This window comes from Phaseolus vulgaris, chromosome 4 (genome assembly GCF_051622355.1).
Source record: "Phaseolus vulgaris cultivar YP4 chromosome 4, ASM5162235v1, whole genome shotgun sequence".
NCBI lineage: Eukaryota > Viridiplantae > Streptophyta > Magnoliopsida > Fabales > Fabaceae > Phaseolus > Phaseolus vulgaris.
The window spans coordinates 49,196,836-49,212,590 of record NC_143501.1 but is presented as its reverse complement, the minus strand read 5'-3'; the positions used below and the strand labels follow the sequence as shown (position 1 = coordinate 49,212,590).

The window sequence follows — 15,755 nt, the reverse complement described above, 5'->3', positions numbered from 1 at the left end:
ACCTCACTTTTCATAACCCTTTTCGAATTTATCTTAGATTACACAAAGGACAATGACAAGTTGTTTGAAAAAATTTATATTCATATGCATTCTCTTTGTAAAAGATTTTTTTTTCATAAAAGAATGTGATAAAAATTGTTTAATTTCTCACCTTGTTTTATTTATTATCAATTAAGATGAGTTTGGCTTCATTTTCCAGTAGGTTTGGTCAAGAGTATCCAACCTATTAGCTTGTGTGGTTAGCCTCATTCCAGTGTATATGGAGAACACTCTCCCAATAGTTCCACATGGATTAGCATGTGAAATCTAGTTCTATTATTAAGAAATAAATAACTAAAATTGGGTTCTATAGAAAAATTAGGTAACATTAATTTTCAAAATTCTATAAGATCTCATATTATTATATTATGTTGTTATAAAAAAAAACTAATGTGATGTTTATTAATCTTCATCATAAAAATAATGCGTATTTTCTTAAGTTTACTTGTAATTTTGTTTATAGTAACAAGCTTTGGTATTTTCTTAAGTTTATTTGTAATTTTGTTTATAGTAACAAATTTTGTCTTTTATCTTGAAAGTTAGAGTTCTTAAATTAAAGCATCATTTTAAAACGGTTTATAAATCCTCCTCTGTTTGACACGTGATTAAACAGTTTTATGATACTATTATTGAACATACTTATTGGACGGTTGTTACATGTACTTTTATTAATTTTTGGAATGATAAATAGTGTTTCACTCCTTCTTTATCAATCATTGCACGGGTATCTAATGGTTTTAGAATCTCGGATAGAGTTTATCAATTCTAGACAAGTAGTGTTGGAGTATTCCCTTGCCATTACGTAGATGCCTCATTTTTTTTTAATATATCATGATTAGGCAGGAACCAAATATTTCTAATTGGATTCTGAAAGATTTTGGGCGTTTCACTCTGATAGCAGTCGTTTTGCTGTCAAATTAATATGATTCTAGCGTAGACTTGTCTAACACTAGAGAGATGATAGTATAATTGTGGACAAATGTCCCCAAGTCGTCTCCCAACGAATCCAATAGTAAAATCAGTTGATCAGGGTTTAAAATCTATCTGCAGACAATACAAGTTAGCAATAACAATAAAGATAAAAAGGGGGTTTGAGATAGTTGTGCAGAAAATATAAAAAAAATTAAAATAACAAATAAAAAGCGGTTGATCCCAAGTTCTTCCACCATTGAATTCTTCACAGGTTCTCTAAAGATTAATCTTTTTTCAATCCTCCAACAGAGCTAAACCAGATTGAACATGCGCCAATCTGATTCAACTGAAACTCACCAGTAAAGCATGCGTCTACTAGTTTAATCAATACCCACTTTGTTCCATGTGTATACTCCATGGGAATGCTTACCTCCTCTCCCTTGAATCATGCACCCAAGAAATTAATTAGAACAATGCGAACTAACTAAGAAACCAAAGTTTAAGACAAGGAAGACTCTCAATTCAAGTACAACCTCTCACAAAAACCAGTTTTCCAGGAGATTAGACAATAAAAACAACTGCTATAGAGAATTAAAAATCGAAACTTTTATTGGAACAAGACCTCAGAACTCAATGGGGAATTACAAAAGAATCAACCAAAAAGGTTTAGCCTTCCATGCGGAGGCAAAACAAAAGAATTACTAAGAAGAAAATAAACTAAGAAAACCCTATGAAGCTCTTCCTTTTCTCCTTGATGCTTGTGTCCTTTTATAGGCTTTTATGCTCCAAGGATCTTGAGAGAATATTGTAGTTTATATTTTGTTAACCGTTTCCAAGTTTCCATCTTTCCAGAATTCCTATATTTTGCAAAAGATTTGCTTCCAATTCTGTTTCTGAGATATTGTAGATTTTATTTTCTCTTTCTTCTCCTCAGAATTTGTTTTCTGTTTTGGTTCAAGAAGCAACTTGGACTTTTGCATATTTGGCCCATTCACAAAGGTAGATGCTTCCTCCGGATAATTTACTCTAAAAACACAAAATTAACAATAATAATAGTTAAGGCCCAAATAAACCCAATTATAAGAATACTAATTAAAACAATGGATTTATTTATTATTATAGTCCAATAATCTATGAATAAGGCTAGTAAGTGTGAATAAATATATGCTCATCACACTCTTAAGTCCGTTAGGACCTTTTTCTTAGATCCAGGAATTCTTTGTGTCTGGGGTAAACTCATTTGGTGTTCATATATACCTCATTTCAAAACTTTAGTTCTCTGAAAAGTTTTTCATAAATGAGCACATCCAGATGTTTGCATATATGTTCTATGTGTACGCTTTGTGAAAAGCAGGAGGAATCTATTCACCATTTATTTTTTGAATGTCCTAATGTTATGCATATTTGGAGTTGGGTTCAACAAATTTTCCTTACTTCTCATTTCTCTAATGTGGATGATTTTCTTTCTTTTATTAATAGTGATGGTAGTCCTTTGATTAATTTGATTAAACTTGTTGTGATAACCTTTTATATTTGGATGATATAGCTTATGAGGAATTGTGCTAGATTTCAGGTTAAAATTTATGTTTTTATGATCATTTCAGTCATTAAAGATTTCACTTGTTTAGTGGGTAATTCGCCCAAAAGTTCTATGTAAAATTATATGTTTGATTTCAATGTGCTTAAGTTTGTTGGTAGTAATACTCGTAGTTGTAAAGTTCTATCTCCTCTTCCTGATCGATGAGAGTTTCCTTCTTTAGGTTGGGTTAAAATAAACATTGATGGTGTTACTAGGGATTCTCCTGGTCTTGCTACTTGTGGTGATATTTTCCGTGGGAGTATGAGGAAATTTATTGGTAGTTTCTCTACTTTCCTTGATGTTTAGACTGCTTTGGTGGTTGAGTTTTATGGAGTTATACATGCTATTGACCAAGCTCAAAAGATGAGTCTTACTAGTTTATGACTTAAATGTGATTTTGCCTTGGATGACTGCATTTACTGCTATGACTAATGTTTCTTTAATGCTTTGTAATAGGTGGAATAGTTGTCTTAACTACGTTAGGGAAATCAGGTTTAGGATTTCTTACATCTTTCGTGATGGAAATGCATTTGCTAATAAACTTGCTAGCTTAGACTTTATTCATATAGAGTATTTTTATTGGTATAATAAACTTTCATCTATTCTTTTCTTAGAATTCTTTATTTATAGGTATAGATTACTTATGTATATATGAGTTTTGGTTTAGTACCATATTTTATTGTATTTCTTATTTTTTTATTTTAATAATATTATTTTTATACGATAACAAATGATTGTTATTATTTGATTTGTTAGATATCAAATTTTAAAACGTTTTAATAATGAAAAAGACACTAAGTATAACTAATTAATACTTTTATTTGTTAACAAGAAAATTGTTAAGGAAAGTACAACTGAACTTAGAAGGGAGAAAATAAAAAGGTGTAATAAAAAATGCATTAATTAATTTATACATAGAGAAGGAGTAGTTGTTTTTAGATAAGTTTCATCTTTCCAAATCTATTAAATAAAAACATGTCTTCATTACACATTTTATCATTAAATTAAAATGTTAGTATTTTATTTTATTTTCTCACAAATTTTTTATATTTAATCATCAAGCTTTCAAATTTCGTACATTTTATTACCCAAACTTTTTTCACAAATTTTACTATGAGGTCTTTTTCTAATTTTTACAAATTTTATCATCAGGTAGAAATCGTTTAACGAAAAAATGTGATAAAAAAAATCTTTATTTCCCAAAACTAAGTTAACATTTTATTACAAATTTAATATATATTAAGAAGTATATTAATGAAAAAATGTTTTTATTTTTATTGATGTAAGATTTTCAACCATATATTAACAAAATATTTGAATTCTTTGGAAAAACTGACGAAAAAACATTTAGATGATGAAAGTTTATAAAATGAGTATTGTTGAGTAATAAAATATACTGTTAAACCTAAATACTTATACAGAGATAGATCCATACATTGATTTTTATACAAGGACTAAGTTGCAAAATGAAATGAATAAACCATATACTTCCAAACTTTTTCTTTTTCTACTGATTCAAACAACTTGTCTACAACACTATTGTCCAATCAAAACAACTCAGTAATAGCTAATAAAAGCTGGCAAGCACCACAGAAACTGCAGACATTCAACTTCAGTACAATAATGTAATAATCTAAGTACTTATTCTATAATCACATCCAAAATTAAGCAAAAAGAATATGAACTGTTAAATAATAGAAGAAAAAAACCAAAAATGTTGGTTATTTCACAAATCACACAATGTCTTTTAGATCAACATCTGAGAAAATTTCATCGGAAAACAACACGTATAATCACTAAGCAACTCTAAAAAATAAACTACAAAATTTAACATGATTCGATAGTCAACTACAACTCACATCAACACAAACAACAACTATTAAGTTGTATTTCTTTCATGTTATAGATCCAATTACAATAAATCCAATTACAAAATTTAAATAAATATTATAAAGGAAACACAATGATTAAACTCACCAACTAAAATATAGTATTTAGTCAATCAATTTAATTGATCATGACTTTATAATAATATATGAATACACTCGATAATCTCACATTTCACAAAAGTTTAAGACATCTAAAAATACATCTAAAATACTCCATAGTTTCATTATTTAAGAATTTAGGGAATTGAACGTTTAAATACACATTTTTCATTGAACATCTTTTAAAACTAAAATTAAGCTCCAACTTCTAAAATGGAGGATTACCATTTCTCTTAATCTAGTATAAAAATTATAATATAGTAATTTTTTTGAGGATTGATTAAGAGAAAAATAGTAGAGTTGAAAAAAAGGGAAGAAGTTAACATGGAGAGAAAGAGAAGGAGAAAGGAAGATAAAAGGAAAAAGGAAGAAGATTGAGGAGGCGTGAGAGTTGGACGCGGAACCATACACTCCATGGCGAATATTTAGCTGAAAATAGATTCACCACACAATCACTTTCTCTTTCTCTCTCTAAAATCTACAACCCATTTTTTTCTCTCTCCTTTTCCGATTCAATTCAGCATGAACAACAACATCACCAGGTCTCAGGATCAACGCTCAAGACCTGCCAAGCCAGCCACCATCCATGGCTGCGCCCTCTCCGGTGACCTCGCCGGACTCCAGAGGCTACTTCGAGACAACCCTTCTCTCCTCAATGAGAGAAACCCTGTTGTAAGATCCCATTTTCCCCAACTGGGCATCGTGAAATGTTTTAATTTTTGCTCATTGAACTTTCAAAATTGGATCTTTCTGATGTTATCCGTGGAAAAACTTGTGCTTTTGTTTGTGGGTCAATGCAAATTTTGTTAATTGAGGGTTTGGAATGATATGCATGACTCTCGGATCTGCTTGGTTATGACTCATGGTGACTTTATCAACTGGGGTGATATGATTCCTTGTGTGGTTAAATGGTTAACTTGTGCTCTTATGAAAGAGTAGACTTAGTGGGGTGGTAGGAGAGGATATCAATTTCATATTGGAATTAGTTTGATTGTACTACTCTAGTTTGATTTGATCCTCGTTTTTGCTGTACTTGCGCCCCTTGTGTTCAATGTGTCAGCTACATTAAGAATTGAAAGGCGTGCTTGTCGAATATGGCAGGGTGTTACAGCTTATTGACAATTTCTTTTCATGGCATTCCTTTGAGGGGAAGATTATATGTTTAAACTTGTAATGGAAAAGGACTATTTATGGCTTCTCTTTGATGATCATCTGTAGGGGTTTTTCATCTTGGGGTTTACGTGACAAACATGAAATATGTAAGGGAATAGAAATGCATTATCATATTGATGATCTATTTCTCCAATTGCTCACTGTTTAGATTTTAGTATCAAGGTTTTAAAATGGAGGGGTGTAGTTCATTTGTAAATAAGCTTGTTGCTTGGCTTGTCTATGATCTATATGCTAGCATTTTGATTTTTACTTCACAGGATTTCATGTTATCCTCATTCATTATAAATGCAGATGGCACAAACGCCACTTCATGTTTCTGCTGGTCACAATAGGGCAGAAATCGTTAAATTTCTTCTTGATTGGCAAGGGGCAGATAAGGTTGAGATGGAGGCCAAGAATATGGTTGGTAGTCGTCAATTTTTTCAACTCAAGTTGTTTTTGGAGTATAAATACATAAAATATGTAAAATCTAGACTTCAAGTTAATTGCCTTGTAATTCTGAAAAGTTTTATTTATCTCTGCAGTACGGAGAAACTCCGTTGCACATGGCAGCAAAGAATGGGTGCAATGAAGCCGCACAATTACTTCTTGCTCGTGGTGCTGTTGTTGAAGCCAGAGCAAATGTGATTTTTTGTCACTTTCTATATCATTCAATTTTGTTGAAACCTAACAACAATTACTTTTATGCTTTATAGTAACATAAAAGTTTGTTCCTAACCCTTTCTTGCAGAATGGTATGACACCTTTACATCTTGCTGTTTGGTACTCTCTACGATCGGAGGAATTCTTAACTGTGAAAACATTGCTTGAGTACAATGCTGATTGCAGTGCTAAGGACGATGTAATGAACTTTGTTTTTTTTTTTATGTTATTTTAACATTTTGGGTGAAATTGTCATAGATGCTAAAGCCAGTGAATTGCAGGAGGGAATGACTCCTTTAAATCATCTATCCCAAGGCCCTGGAACTGAGAAACTTAGGGAACTATTACACTGGCATCTTGAAGAGCAGAGGAAACGACGAGCCATAGAAGCATGCAGTGAAACCAAAGCTAAAATGGACCAGCTTGAGAAGGAACTATCCAATATTGTGGGTCTTAATGAGCTAAAGGTACAACTACGCAAATGGGCAAAGGGCATGCTTTTGGACGAGAGACGAAGAGCTCTTGGCCTGCATGTTGGCACAAGAAGACCACCTCACATGGCCTTTCTTGGCAACCCTGGAACAGGTTTTTATAATATGCTCATATTGGTGACTGATTGTTTTTAGAACATCTCATGTGTTTTTTTTTCCAATCAAAATTGGAAATATGTCTTATTATGCACTTAATTTCATTTTCTCTGTTTACCATTTCATGCTACCATATTTAGGTCTCAACTGGATAAAATTTTCAGTAAACATTTCTCAGAAAAACGTAAGGTAAAATGAATGAAGTTTCTCCCACAACTTAAATGAGCGACTTCCTATATAAAAGCTGAAGTGCTAAGTTGATTTTAACTTATGGCATAAACTTGATTCTTTTTATTGTAAGTTTACACATGAGAAAAACTTAATTCATTTTACCATCTTGTAGTTTTTCTCCTAAGTGTTCATTGAGAAGTTTATCCAAATGGGTGCCTTATTATTGATTCTGTTTCTATTCAATTCTCATTTTTTTACTTCAGCAGTTTGGCTTGATCTTCCCATTGTATATGCACATGTTCATGAACACTGAATTGGTGTAGGGGTATGATATTTAGTTGAGATTAATTTATATATGACTTGTGCATTGAATAGGTAAAACCATGGTAGCAAGGATTCTTGGAAAATTACTCCATATGGTGGGAATTCTACCTACTGATAAAGTAACAGAAGTACAGCGAACCGATTTAGTCGGTGAATTTGTTGGTCACACCGGTCCAAAAACCAGGAGGAAGGTATGTTGTTGACTTTAAAATCCTTCCTATCTGTGAAACCAAATTTTCTGCATTGCTTATTGAGTTACTTAAAAACATTGCCTACAGATCAAGGAAGCAGAGGGGGGGATTCTTTTTGTTGATGAAGCTTATAGATTGATACCAATGCAAAAGTCTGATGACAAGGACTATGGGTTGGAAGCCCTAGAGGAGATCATGTCTGTGATGGACAGTGGCAAAATTGTAGTAATATTTGCCGGCTACAGTGAACCAATGAAGCGAGTCATAGGTTCTAACGAAGGTTTCTGTAGAAGGGTGACCAAGTTTTTTCAATTTAATGATTTCAACTCAGAAGAACTAGCACAAATCCTTCACATCAAGATGCATAATTTAGCAGAAGATAGTTTGCTATATGGATTCAAGTTGCATCCCAAATGCAGTATAGAAGCCTTGGCTGCATTGATAGAAAGGAAGACAACAGAAAACCAGCGTAAAGGGACAAATGGTGGTTTGGTAGCTACCATGTTGGTTAATGCTAGAGAAAATTTGGACCTAAGGCTCAGTTTTGACTGCATGGATACAGAAGAACTTCTCACTATCAGTTTGGTAGATTTAGAAGCAGGTCTTCAGCTATTAACACAGTAATCATTCTTTAGCAATCTGATAGATATTTTGGAGAGATTCATTTCAGCTTACCTCAATTTTCTGCAATGGATACACAAGTTTTACATCTACACAATGAGGAGCATAAATCTGCCACAATAGGTGATTTTTTTGGGAAAATTTTTCCTTCTGTATTTTTTCATTGATAATATTATATAAAGGCTTCATTCATGCACTCTGCTATATTTTTTTTTTATCTGAATAAAGATTTGTAGACACCTAATGCAAATCTACACCTTGAGAGAAAGAGAAGTAAGAGAAAAAAAAGTGATTTGATAGAGAAATGAGAGGTGCCAAACGAGCCTTTATAGTGTTTATGTATCTATATATAAATTTTTATTTGCTTGTCATTGTAATTTTGTATGTTATTATTCATTGTGGGGCAGTAATTGGTGATGCTTATTTTATTTTATCAGTAATTTTGTTAATTAATAATGCTAAACTTTTATTTCAAAAATTTCCATAGAATTTCTTTCTTTAATAACATTTAATACCTTAACATTTTTTTCCATGAAGGCTAATAAAAATATATCTCATTCTGTTTCTAATAAAAATATGAAAGAAAGGGAATATCAACTATATTTGGATGTATCTGAATACTTGCTGAATAAAGAGAGTTTTTCTACCTATTAATTTTAAATAGATTTTTCATAGAAACGAAGGTTATTGTTACAAAAAGAAGTTAATACTTTATACTTCATTATTATATTTTTTTATGAGTTGTTCACATAATACATAGAATACAACGTAAAACCGACTTAACAATTTAATAATTATGGCAAAGTAAACATTCACAAATTGTTATTAAAGAATAACGAGCTCTTTTGAACCCAACTTAATTATCTATAAATTGAAAGAACTAATACAACTACTATAAATATTAATAAAATCAAAGGTAATAGAACTCTCAAAAACTTGAAAGATATAGAATGATAAGTATAAAAAATATGAGCTAAGAACAACATTTATTAATAACTAATAACTTTTCATAGAATAAAGAATATAGAATTAAGGATTTATCAACAACTAATAACCTTTCGTAACATATAGAATTATGTTGGGTATGAAATCAAGATTAATTGGGTTGAGCTTTGACGAAATCATTGTATTTGCAATTGGGGTGCAAGGACATAATGAAAACTTAATAGTTGTTCGTGTGGATGTAGATTACAGTTGGTGACCGAACCACGTTAAATCCTGTGTTGTTTATTTTTTACCGTTTGATTCGTGATTATGTGTGTTGCTTTCGCGTATTTTTTATTTATAAATTAATCAAATTACATACAACTCTTTCAATTAAAAAATATTTTTCCGGAAGAAGTAACCCTTAATGACCTATATGAAGACTCAACTTATTTGCAATTGCGTGACAAATCAATGGTTTTACAAAGATTATGGAATTCAAGCTATAAGACATGCACACTTCACCTAATTATTGACCAAAACCTTGTCTTGAAAAATAATCACACAATCTAATAAGCAAAATGAGCTTGTTCTACCCATTAACAAAATTCAAGAAAAAGAAATTATTACGTGCAAGCCAATGATATCAAACACTTAGAAAAAATTTGCTTAAAACAGAAAGAGTTTGTTTCCCCGAAGAAAACCCAACAAATGAAAACAAACAAACAAAAATAGCAAGACACAAAAGTTACATGTTCAAAGATTTTATTTTATTTTATTTTATATATTTTTGTCTGAATATAAAGGTGAGAGTTATTAAGTGATAAACCACCACTAATTATCTAAAAAAACATCATTATTGAAAAAAAAAATTTCTCAAAAAACTGGTCCTTCAGTATTTTTCAAACAAAGAAAATATAAAACAAAATTAGCAACTGAATATTTTGCTTTTTCATGGACATGTCAGTAATTAATCAACTGTTCAGTCTGAAATCGCTGCTAATTATATTTATTATTCTTTTAAAATTTAGTATAAAGTTGTATATTATTAAATATTTGATCATTTAGCAAAATATGAAACATTTGTTTTATGAAGAACAAACTAAATTCTATCATAATTATCGAAAATCATATTTAAGTCTAATAAATTATTTTAAAGACAATTATTTCGAAATTTAACCATTTATTTATTATACGTATATATTATATAATTTCCTATTAGGTAAGAGTAAAAAATATTGCAGGAAACGAGACATTCATAATTAAAAAAATAACAAAGTTAATAAAAGTTTACGATTTACACAAAAATTGTGTACATAAATAAATAGACTCCACCCGAAGCTAAAAAAAACTCAGATATTTTTCATTAATAGGTAAAAAATTTAACATTAAAAAATAAAAGATATTTATTAAAATTTTATTCCTCACTAGCGGTGAGTGTAAGTGGTAACTGCAATAACTGAACACAACATGTTCGGTTTTCGGTGACTGAGAGAAAAAAAAAAAATCCTATTTTTCTGGTTATCCAAACACTCTTTTCTGTGTCTATGTGGGTGTGTTGCAGAGCATAGAAGAAGAAAAATGGTGTTGGCTTCAATTTCAATTGTCTCTTCTTCATCTTCATTCATCTCAGATTCTCCTTCAACTTCTGCTCCCACCAGAAACAGACCCTTTCTCTTCCCTTCCTCAAACCGAACCCCTCTTTTCGGGTTCCCCAGAACACCCTTTTCAAGTTCTACCCTCAGAGCCTCATCACCCTCTTCTTCTTCCGCTTTTACAGCGCAGGAAAATGGGTCGCCGGAACAGTTCCTCGAGAACAATTCCATCGCGGATTTCATGCGGTTCAAAAGCGGGGTCGAAGGTGGTGGCAGTTCCGAGTTGCAGACAGCTCTTGTGAGCTACAGGAAGAGGTTCCCTTGGTCCCTTTTGCGCCCTTTCCTTCAGGTCCCTCTCAAGTTTCTTTCTTTCTTTTTTTTCTCTCTTGGGTCTCTTGTTTTTTATATTTTAGTGTTTCCTGATGTTGTGTTGTTTTTGGTGTTGTTGTAGGTTGACTTGGTTTCGACAATTCACATCGCCGATGAAGAGTATGTGTTTGTCTTTCTGAACATCTCTCTGTAGTCGTGTGTTGGGTGTGGTAGTTGTTAGGAGTTACTTAATTGTAGTGGGGTGTTAGTTATTTGTTAGGGGATGAAGAAGTGGAAGTAAGAAAGTGTTGGCAATGTCAATTTCAAATTTCCAAATATTAATTCCAGTGAGTGAATTCAAGATTTAATAATTTTATAAGTGAAAGGTTGTGATTATTGACATATGTGTATAGTCATTTCAAAGGAAGGTGACTTCATGAATTGTAAGAAATAAGGAATAGATACTTATCAGTGAAGTTTTTATAAGTCATTGTTCATTACCACCACTATGGATAGTTCTTAAGATAAGAAGAACAATGCCGTGTACTCAAGCAGAATAGATGCGAGAGAGTTATTACACTTCCTTTAACTTTTGAGATGTAGATTCAGGGAGGGTTTTTCTCAAGTTTGTTTAGAAAGTTTGTATTCTTATTTGAAATAGTGAGTATTTGTTGAGAGAAATGCTAACAACACACTCTTTCGAGTACACTCTAATATCGTTTGAAATTTATTGAAAATTACAAAGTTTTGTGAATCTATCTTTTATATAGTGTGCCTCACTCATGATTTGTAGTTTCAAAGAATTTTAATCAATTATAAAGAATGTGCTCAAAAGAGTGTTTTAGAAATTGTGTTGTTTAAGTGTTTATCGATGTAGACAATTGGGGTTGAATCGTGTTAAATCTGTGTTTTTTGCTGCTTTTATTTCTATAATTGTTTGTGTTCTATCCTTTAATCTTTATTGTGTGTGGAGATTTTTTCCCCAACGGAAAGGAAGTGAAAAAATTCATGTGGTTCTTGTGGTGAGGATGAGTATAGAGAAATATATTACGGTAGAGGGGGTGTTTGAGTTCTAAGATCAACTAGTGTAATATGTCAAAATTAAAGATGTTAAATTAAGAGTTTGATGAGGGTGGTTTCAGACATATATGTTCATGCAAGTCTAACAAACTACTGATTTGTAGCTTTCGTGGTTTTGGATAAGATTAATGGCATTGCTTATTGATGATTAAATTCAAGCTTTTCTTTTGGTATTGTCAATGTGAACTTCTATTGATAATATTGGTGAGCATAGGAGGGGTATATGTAAATGATTTGTTTAGTGATGTTCCTTGCTTGATAGTACTCCCTTTCTCCAAAATATGTCGGTTCATAATTACCTTGATGAACAAGATGATCATCGTGATATTCAAATTCAATTGCAAGTGTGCATTTTTCTAAACTGCATGCCAGACTAAATACAACCTGTTAGCTTTGTTGGTAGGGACAAACTTCCTAGGTTTTGTGAAGTCTATATGATCAACACTTTTCAAGTTTGGGCACTATTTAATATTTCTTTTGATAAGTTTGAGTGCTTTTTGTTGCACTGACTTTATGTGTTTATTTGGCTTTATGTTTTGATTTCTGAGGAATATTACTATTCATTTGGGTGATCTATTTTATATAAACAGGTATTTTCTGGCCCTCCAGAAGGAACTTGAAAGCTATGATTCTGTCCTTTTTGAAATGGTAGCTAGCAGAGAAAGTTTAGAGAGTAGAAGAAACGCTACTGCTACAAAAAGGCTAAAAGGTTCACGCACCAAGGGTTTTAACATTTTGGGATGCATCCAGAGGCAGATGGCTCAAATTCTTACACTTGATTTTCAGTTAGATTGTCTCAACTACCAGTCTTCGAATTGGTACCATGCAGATCTTGATTATGAGACCTTCAAATTACTTCAGGTTTTAAACTGCTAATTTTTATTGGTTAATTCAACATGGTGCATGATTATGAACTCTATTTGAAATACAACAATTGAAGTGTTACTGTTCTTTCAAGACAATTTATGATTCCATACATTGCATTCAGTGTCATTCATTCACATGTCTCATCATCTAATAACTGTCATTTAAGAACCATCAAATAATATGAACTACCTGCACTGAACTTTGAGCACTTGCACTTTATCATTTTTCCTTGTCCCGGTCTAATTTCATTCTGTAATTTCAGGTTGAAAAAGGTGAAAGCTTCTTCTCTTTTGCAAAAGATATGACCCTTAGGTCTACAAAAGCAGTATTGCAGGCAGCTTCAATTCCGGAAGATCTTGACCCTTTGAGATCCAAGCTTTTATGGGCTTCACGTGTACTTCCTATGCCACTTGTTGGCCTTCTTATCATTGGAGGTGTTTGCACAGATGTGGGAAGTCAAGCATCAGAATATCCAGAAATTGAGGCACTGTCAAGGCTTGATTTTAGTGCTGCAATGAAGGTCTTCCTTGCAAAGAGACTAACATCTGAGTAAGTTCCTCACATTTATCTCTTTCAATCCATCTCTTTAATTTTCATTTTGAACCTTTATAAACATTTTTATGCTAATTCTAGTTTCTTTAGAAGAAGTGATATATTAACAATTTGCACCAGTCTACAACTCCATTTTTTTGTCTAAAATTTTAGTTTTTTTTTTTCATAAAATGACGAAAATACCATTTCTTCATATCATGAATCACAAACAGGTTGTATATCATTATTGTTTCTTTAGAATACATTTTTATTTGAAAGTATAGTCTTTGTTGATTATCCCTTATTTTTCACTTGTAGACTGCATGTACATGTACATAATAAGATTAATTTTCTTCTGTTTAGTCACTATTAAAGATGATCACATATATTTGTAAAGGTTCACACTGGTGACAGCAGATGTAGAGGAGAAATCAGTTATAATTGGTGAGAGAAATAGAGTAGCAATAGAAGCCCTGAAAGCAGCAATGAACAAGGGACACAATAGAATTGCAATACTTTATGGAGGTGGCCACATGCCAGATCTTGGAAGGAGACTCAGAGAGGAGTTTGATTTAGTTCCATCAAATGTAAAGTGGATAACAGCTTGGTCCATAAGGAAAAGGGACCTAAATACTAATTCATTTCCATTTCTGAAGAAAATTGCCAAGGCTTCAGGCTGGCCATTGAACCGCTATCAGACATTGGCATTACTCATCTTTTCATCAGTCTTAGCAGTGGATCTGTGGTTCTGGGAGCTGTTCTTTGGCACTGCACTCAATTGGGTCTCTGAACTTGGCTCAGAACTTGTTCAGTATGTTGGTAATTCACCAATGATATGATCATTGGACTCAGAAAATTCATACTAATTCCCAAATAGGATGAAAAGAATTCTTGTATGTGGCACTGTAGATATGAAAAGCTTTAATTTTGTTTACAGATATGAAATCCCAGCTGTTCCCATTTCTCAAAGTGTTAAAATGTACAATTGTTTGCATTCAATGAACTTTATTGGCAAAATATATATTTAATTAATATCTTGCTTGATTACACCTAACTCTACTTTTACTATTCTCAAATAACAGAATTCTTCAAACTGTAGATGTGTTCATGTGCTCATTTTGGGTACAGTCAAACCAATGGAAAAATTTAGCCATAATTTTTACAATGGGTACATTTATATCCAATTTTATAAATTGGAGAGATATGTTTCATATAATTCGCGCATTATATAAAATTATTATCTTAGAGAGAGGTCAACTGGAGTGGAAGCCAAACGATGAGACCGATAATCTGTGATCGATCCGAAGAACCATTGTCAGATACGATTCTATTCCCCCTTCGTACTACCAATGTGATTCTTGTCTGGCTTTCTTTCGGGTGGGATCTGGAGATATATTTTTCATATAATTCGCGCATTATATCAAATTATTCTTATTTTTACCACATATATTATACATTTTTTATATGGAAAATATAATAATTTCGTAGAAAATATAATAATTTCATGTTTTAAAATAAAGTTTGAAATGAAAAATAATAAATGAATAATTAATTATGGATAACTATTGAATTTTATTTTAATTAAAATAATAATAATAAAGACAGAAAAATTACAAATTTTGTAGAATATATCATCTCTAATTGATGGTGGTTTTGTGAGGAATTGGAATAGAAAAGAAAAACAGATAAATATTATATAAGATTGTTGAAGATATCACGAAAGTATAACAAGTAGCAATCCTAAAAAGAAATAGAGCACGTAATAACAAGTAAAAGTTTGAAACTATAACATGATACATGATCAAAATGTCTACGTTAATGCAGAAGACAACAAAATTAAAAGTAATCCTAAAATTTAAAACTACACTCTTTGATATATTTTTAATATTCTAGGTTGGTTCCATTAACAAAGAACAAATTCAAGTTATATAATAAAAACAATATAAAATTTAGAACATGAAAACATACACAAAAATATTTCTTACATATTATTATTTATATTACCTATAATAGAAGATAGGGTTGAACATTTTAATTTAAGAAACATGTCAAAATGTCTACATTTGTGGAAGTTCATCTTAATCTTGTTGTTCTTCATATTAATCTATAAACATTTTTCATTCAAACTTTCAAGAATTATCAAATAAAAAAAATACTATTATTATTTGTTAATTCTCAAAGATAATGATTGGTGAGATAAGGTAGCCAAATCATCAAAGTTA

General features: G+C 31.5%; 2 protein-coding genes across 3 annotated transcripts; both read left to right on the top strand.

Annotated features, from left to right (window-relative positions):
* Positions 1 to 4,787: 4,787 nt before the first annotated feature.
* On the top strand, positions 4,788 to 8,604 carry LOC137838077 (AAA-type ATPase family protein / ankyrin repeat family protein). Its single transcript, XM_068647299.2, has 7 exons — positions 4,788 to 5,190; positions 5,983 to 6,093; positions 6,216 to 6,314; positions 6,422 to 6,532; positions 6,615 to 6,918; positions 7,467 to 7,606; positions 7,694 to 8,604. Exons 1-7 carry the CDS (start codon positions 5,041 to 5,043, stop codon positions 8,228 to 8,230), a joined length of 1,452 nt encoding a protein of 483 aa, XP_068503400.1. The 5' UTR covers positions 4,788 to 5,040; the 3' UTR covers positions 8,231 to 8,604.
* Positions 8,605 to 10,583: 1,979 nt separating this feature from the next.
* Positions 10,584 to 14,565, top strand: LOC137838076 (thermosome subunit gamma). Of its 2 annotated transcripts, none has more exons than XM_068647298.2 (5): positions 10,584 to 11,095; positions 11,198 to 11,235; positions 12,726 to 12,996; positions 13,265 to 13,551; positions 13,931 to 14,565. In XM_068647298.2, the coding sequence occupies exons 1-5, from the start codon at positions 10,733 to 10,735 to the stop codon at positions 14,370 to 14,372; spliced, it is 1,401 nt and encodes a 466-aa protein (XP_068503399.2). In that variant the 5' UTR covers positions 10,584 to 10,732; the 3' UTR covers positions 14,373 to 14,565. The 2 variants fall into 2 exon arrangements, with proteins under 2 accessions (XP_068503399.2, XP_090157557.1); XM_090301431.1 differs by having other exon boundaries at positions 10,587 to 11,095; positions 13,951 to 14,565.
* The last annotated feature ends 1,190 nt before the right edge of the window (positions 14,566 to 15,755 follow it).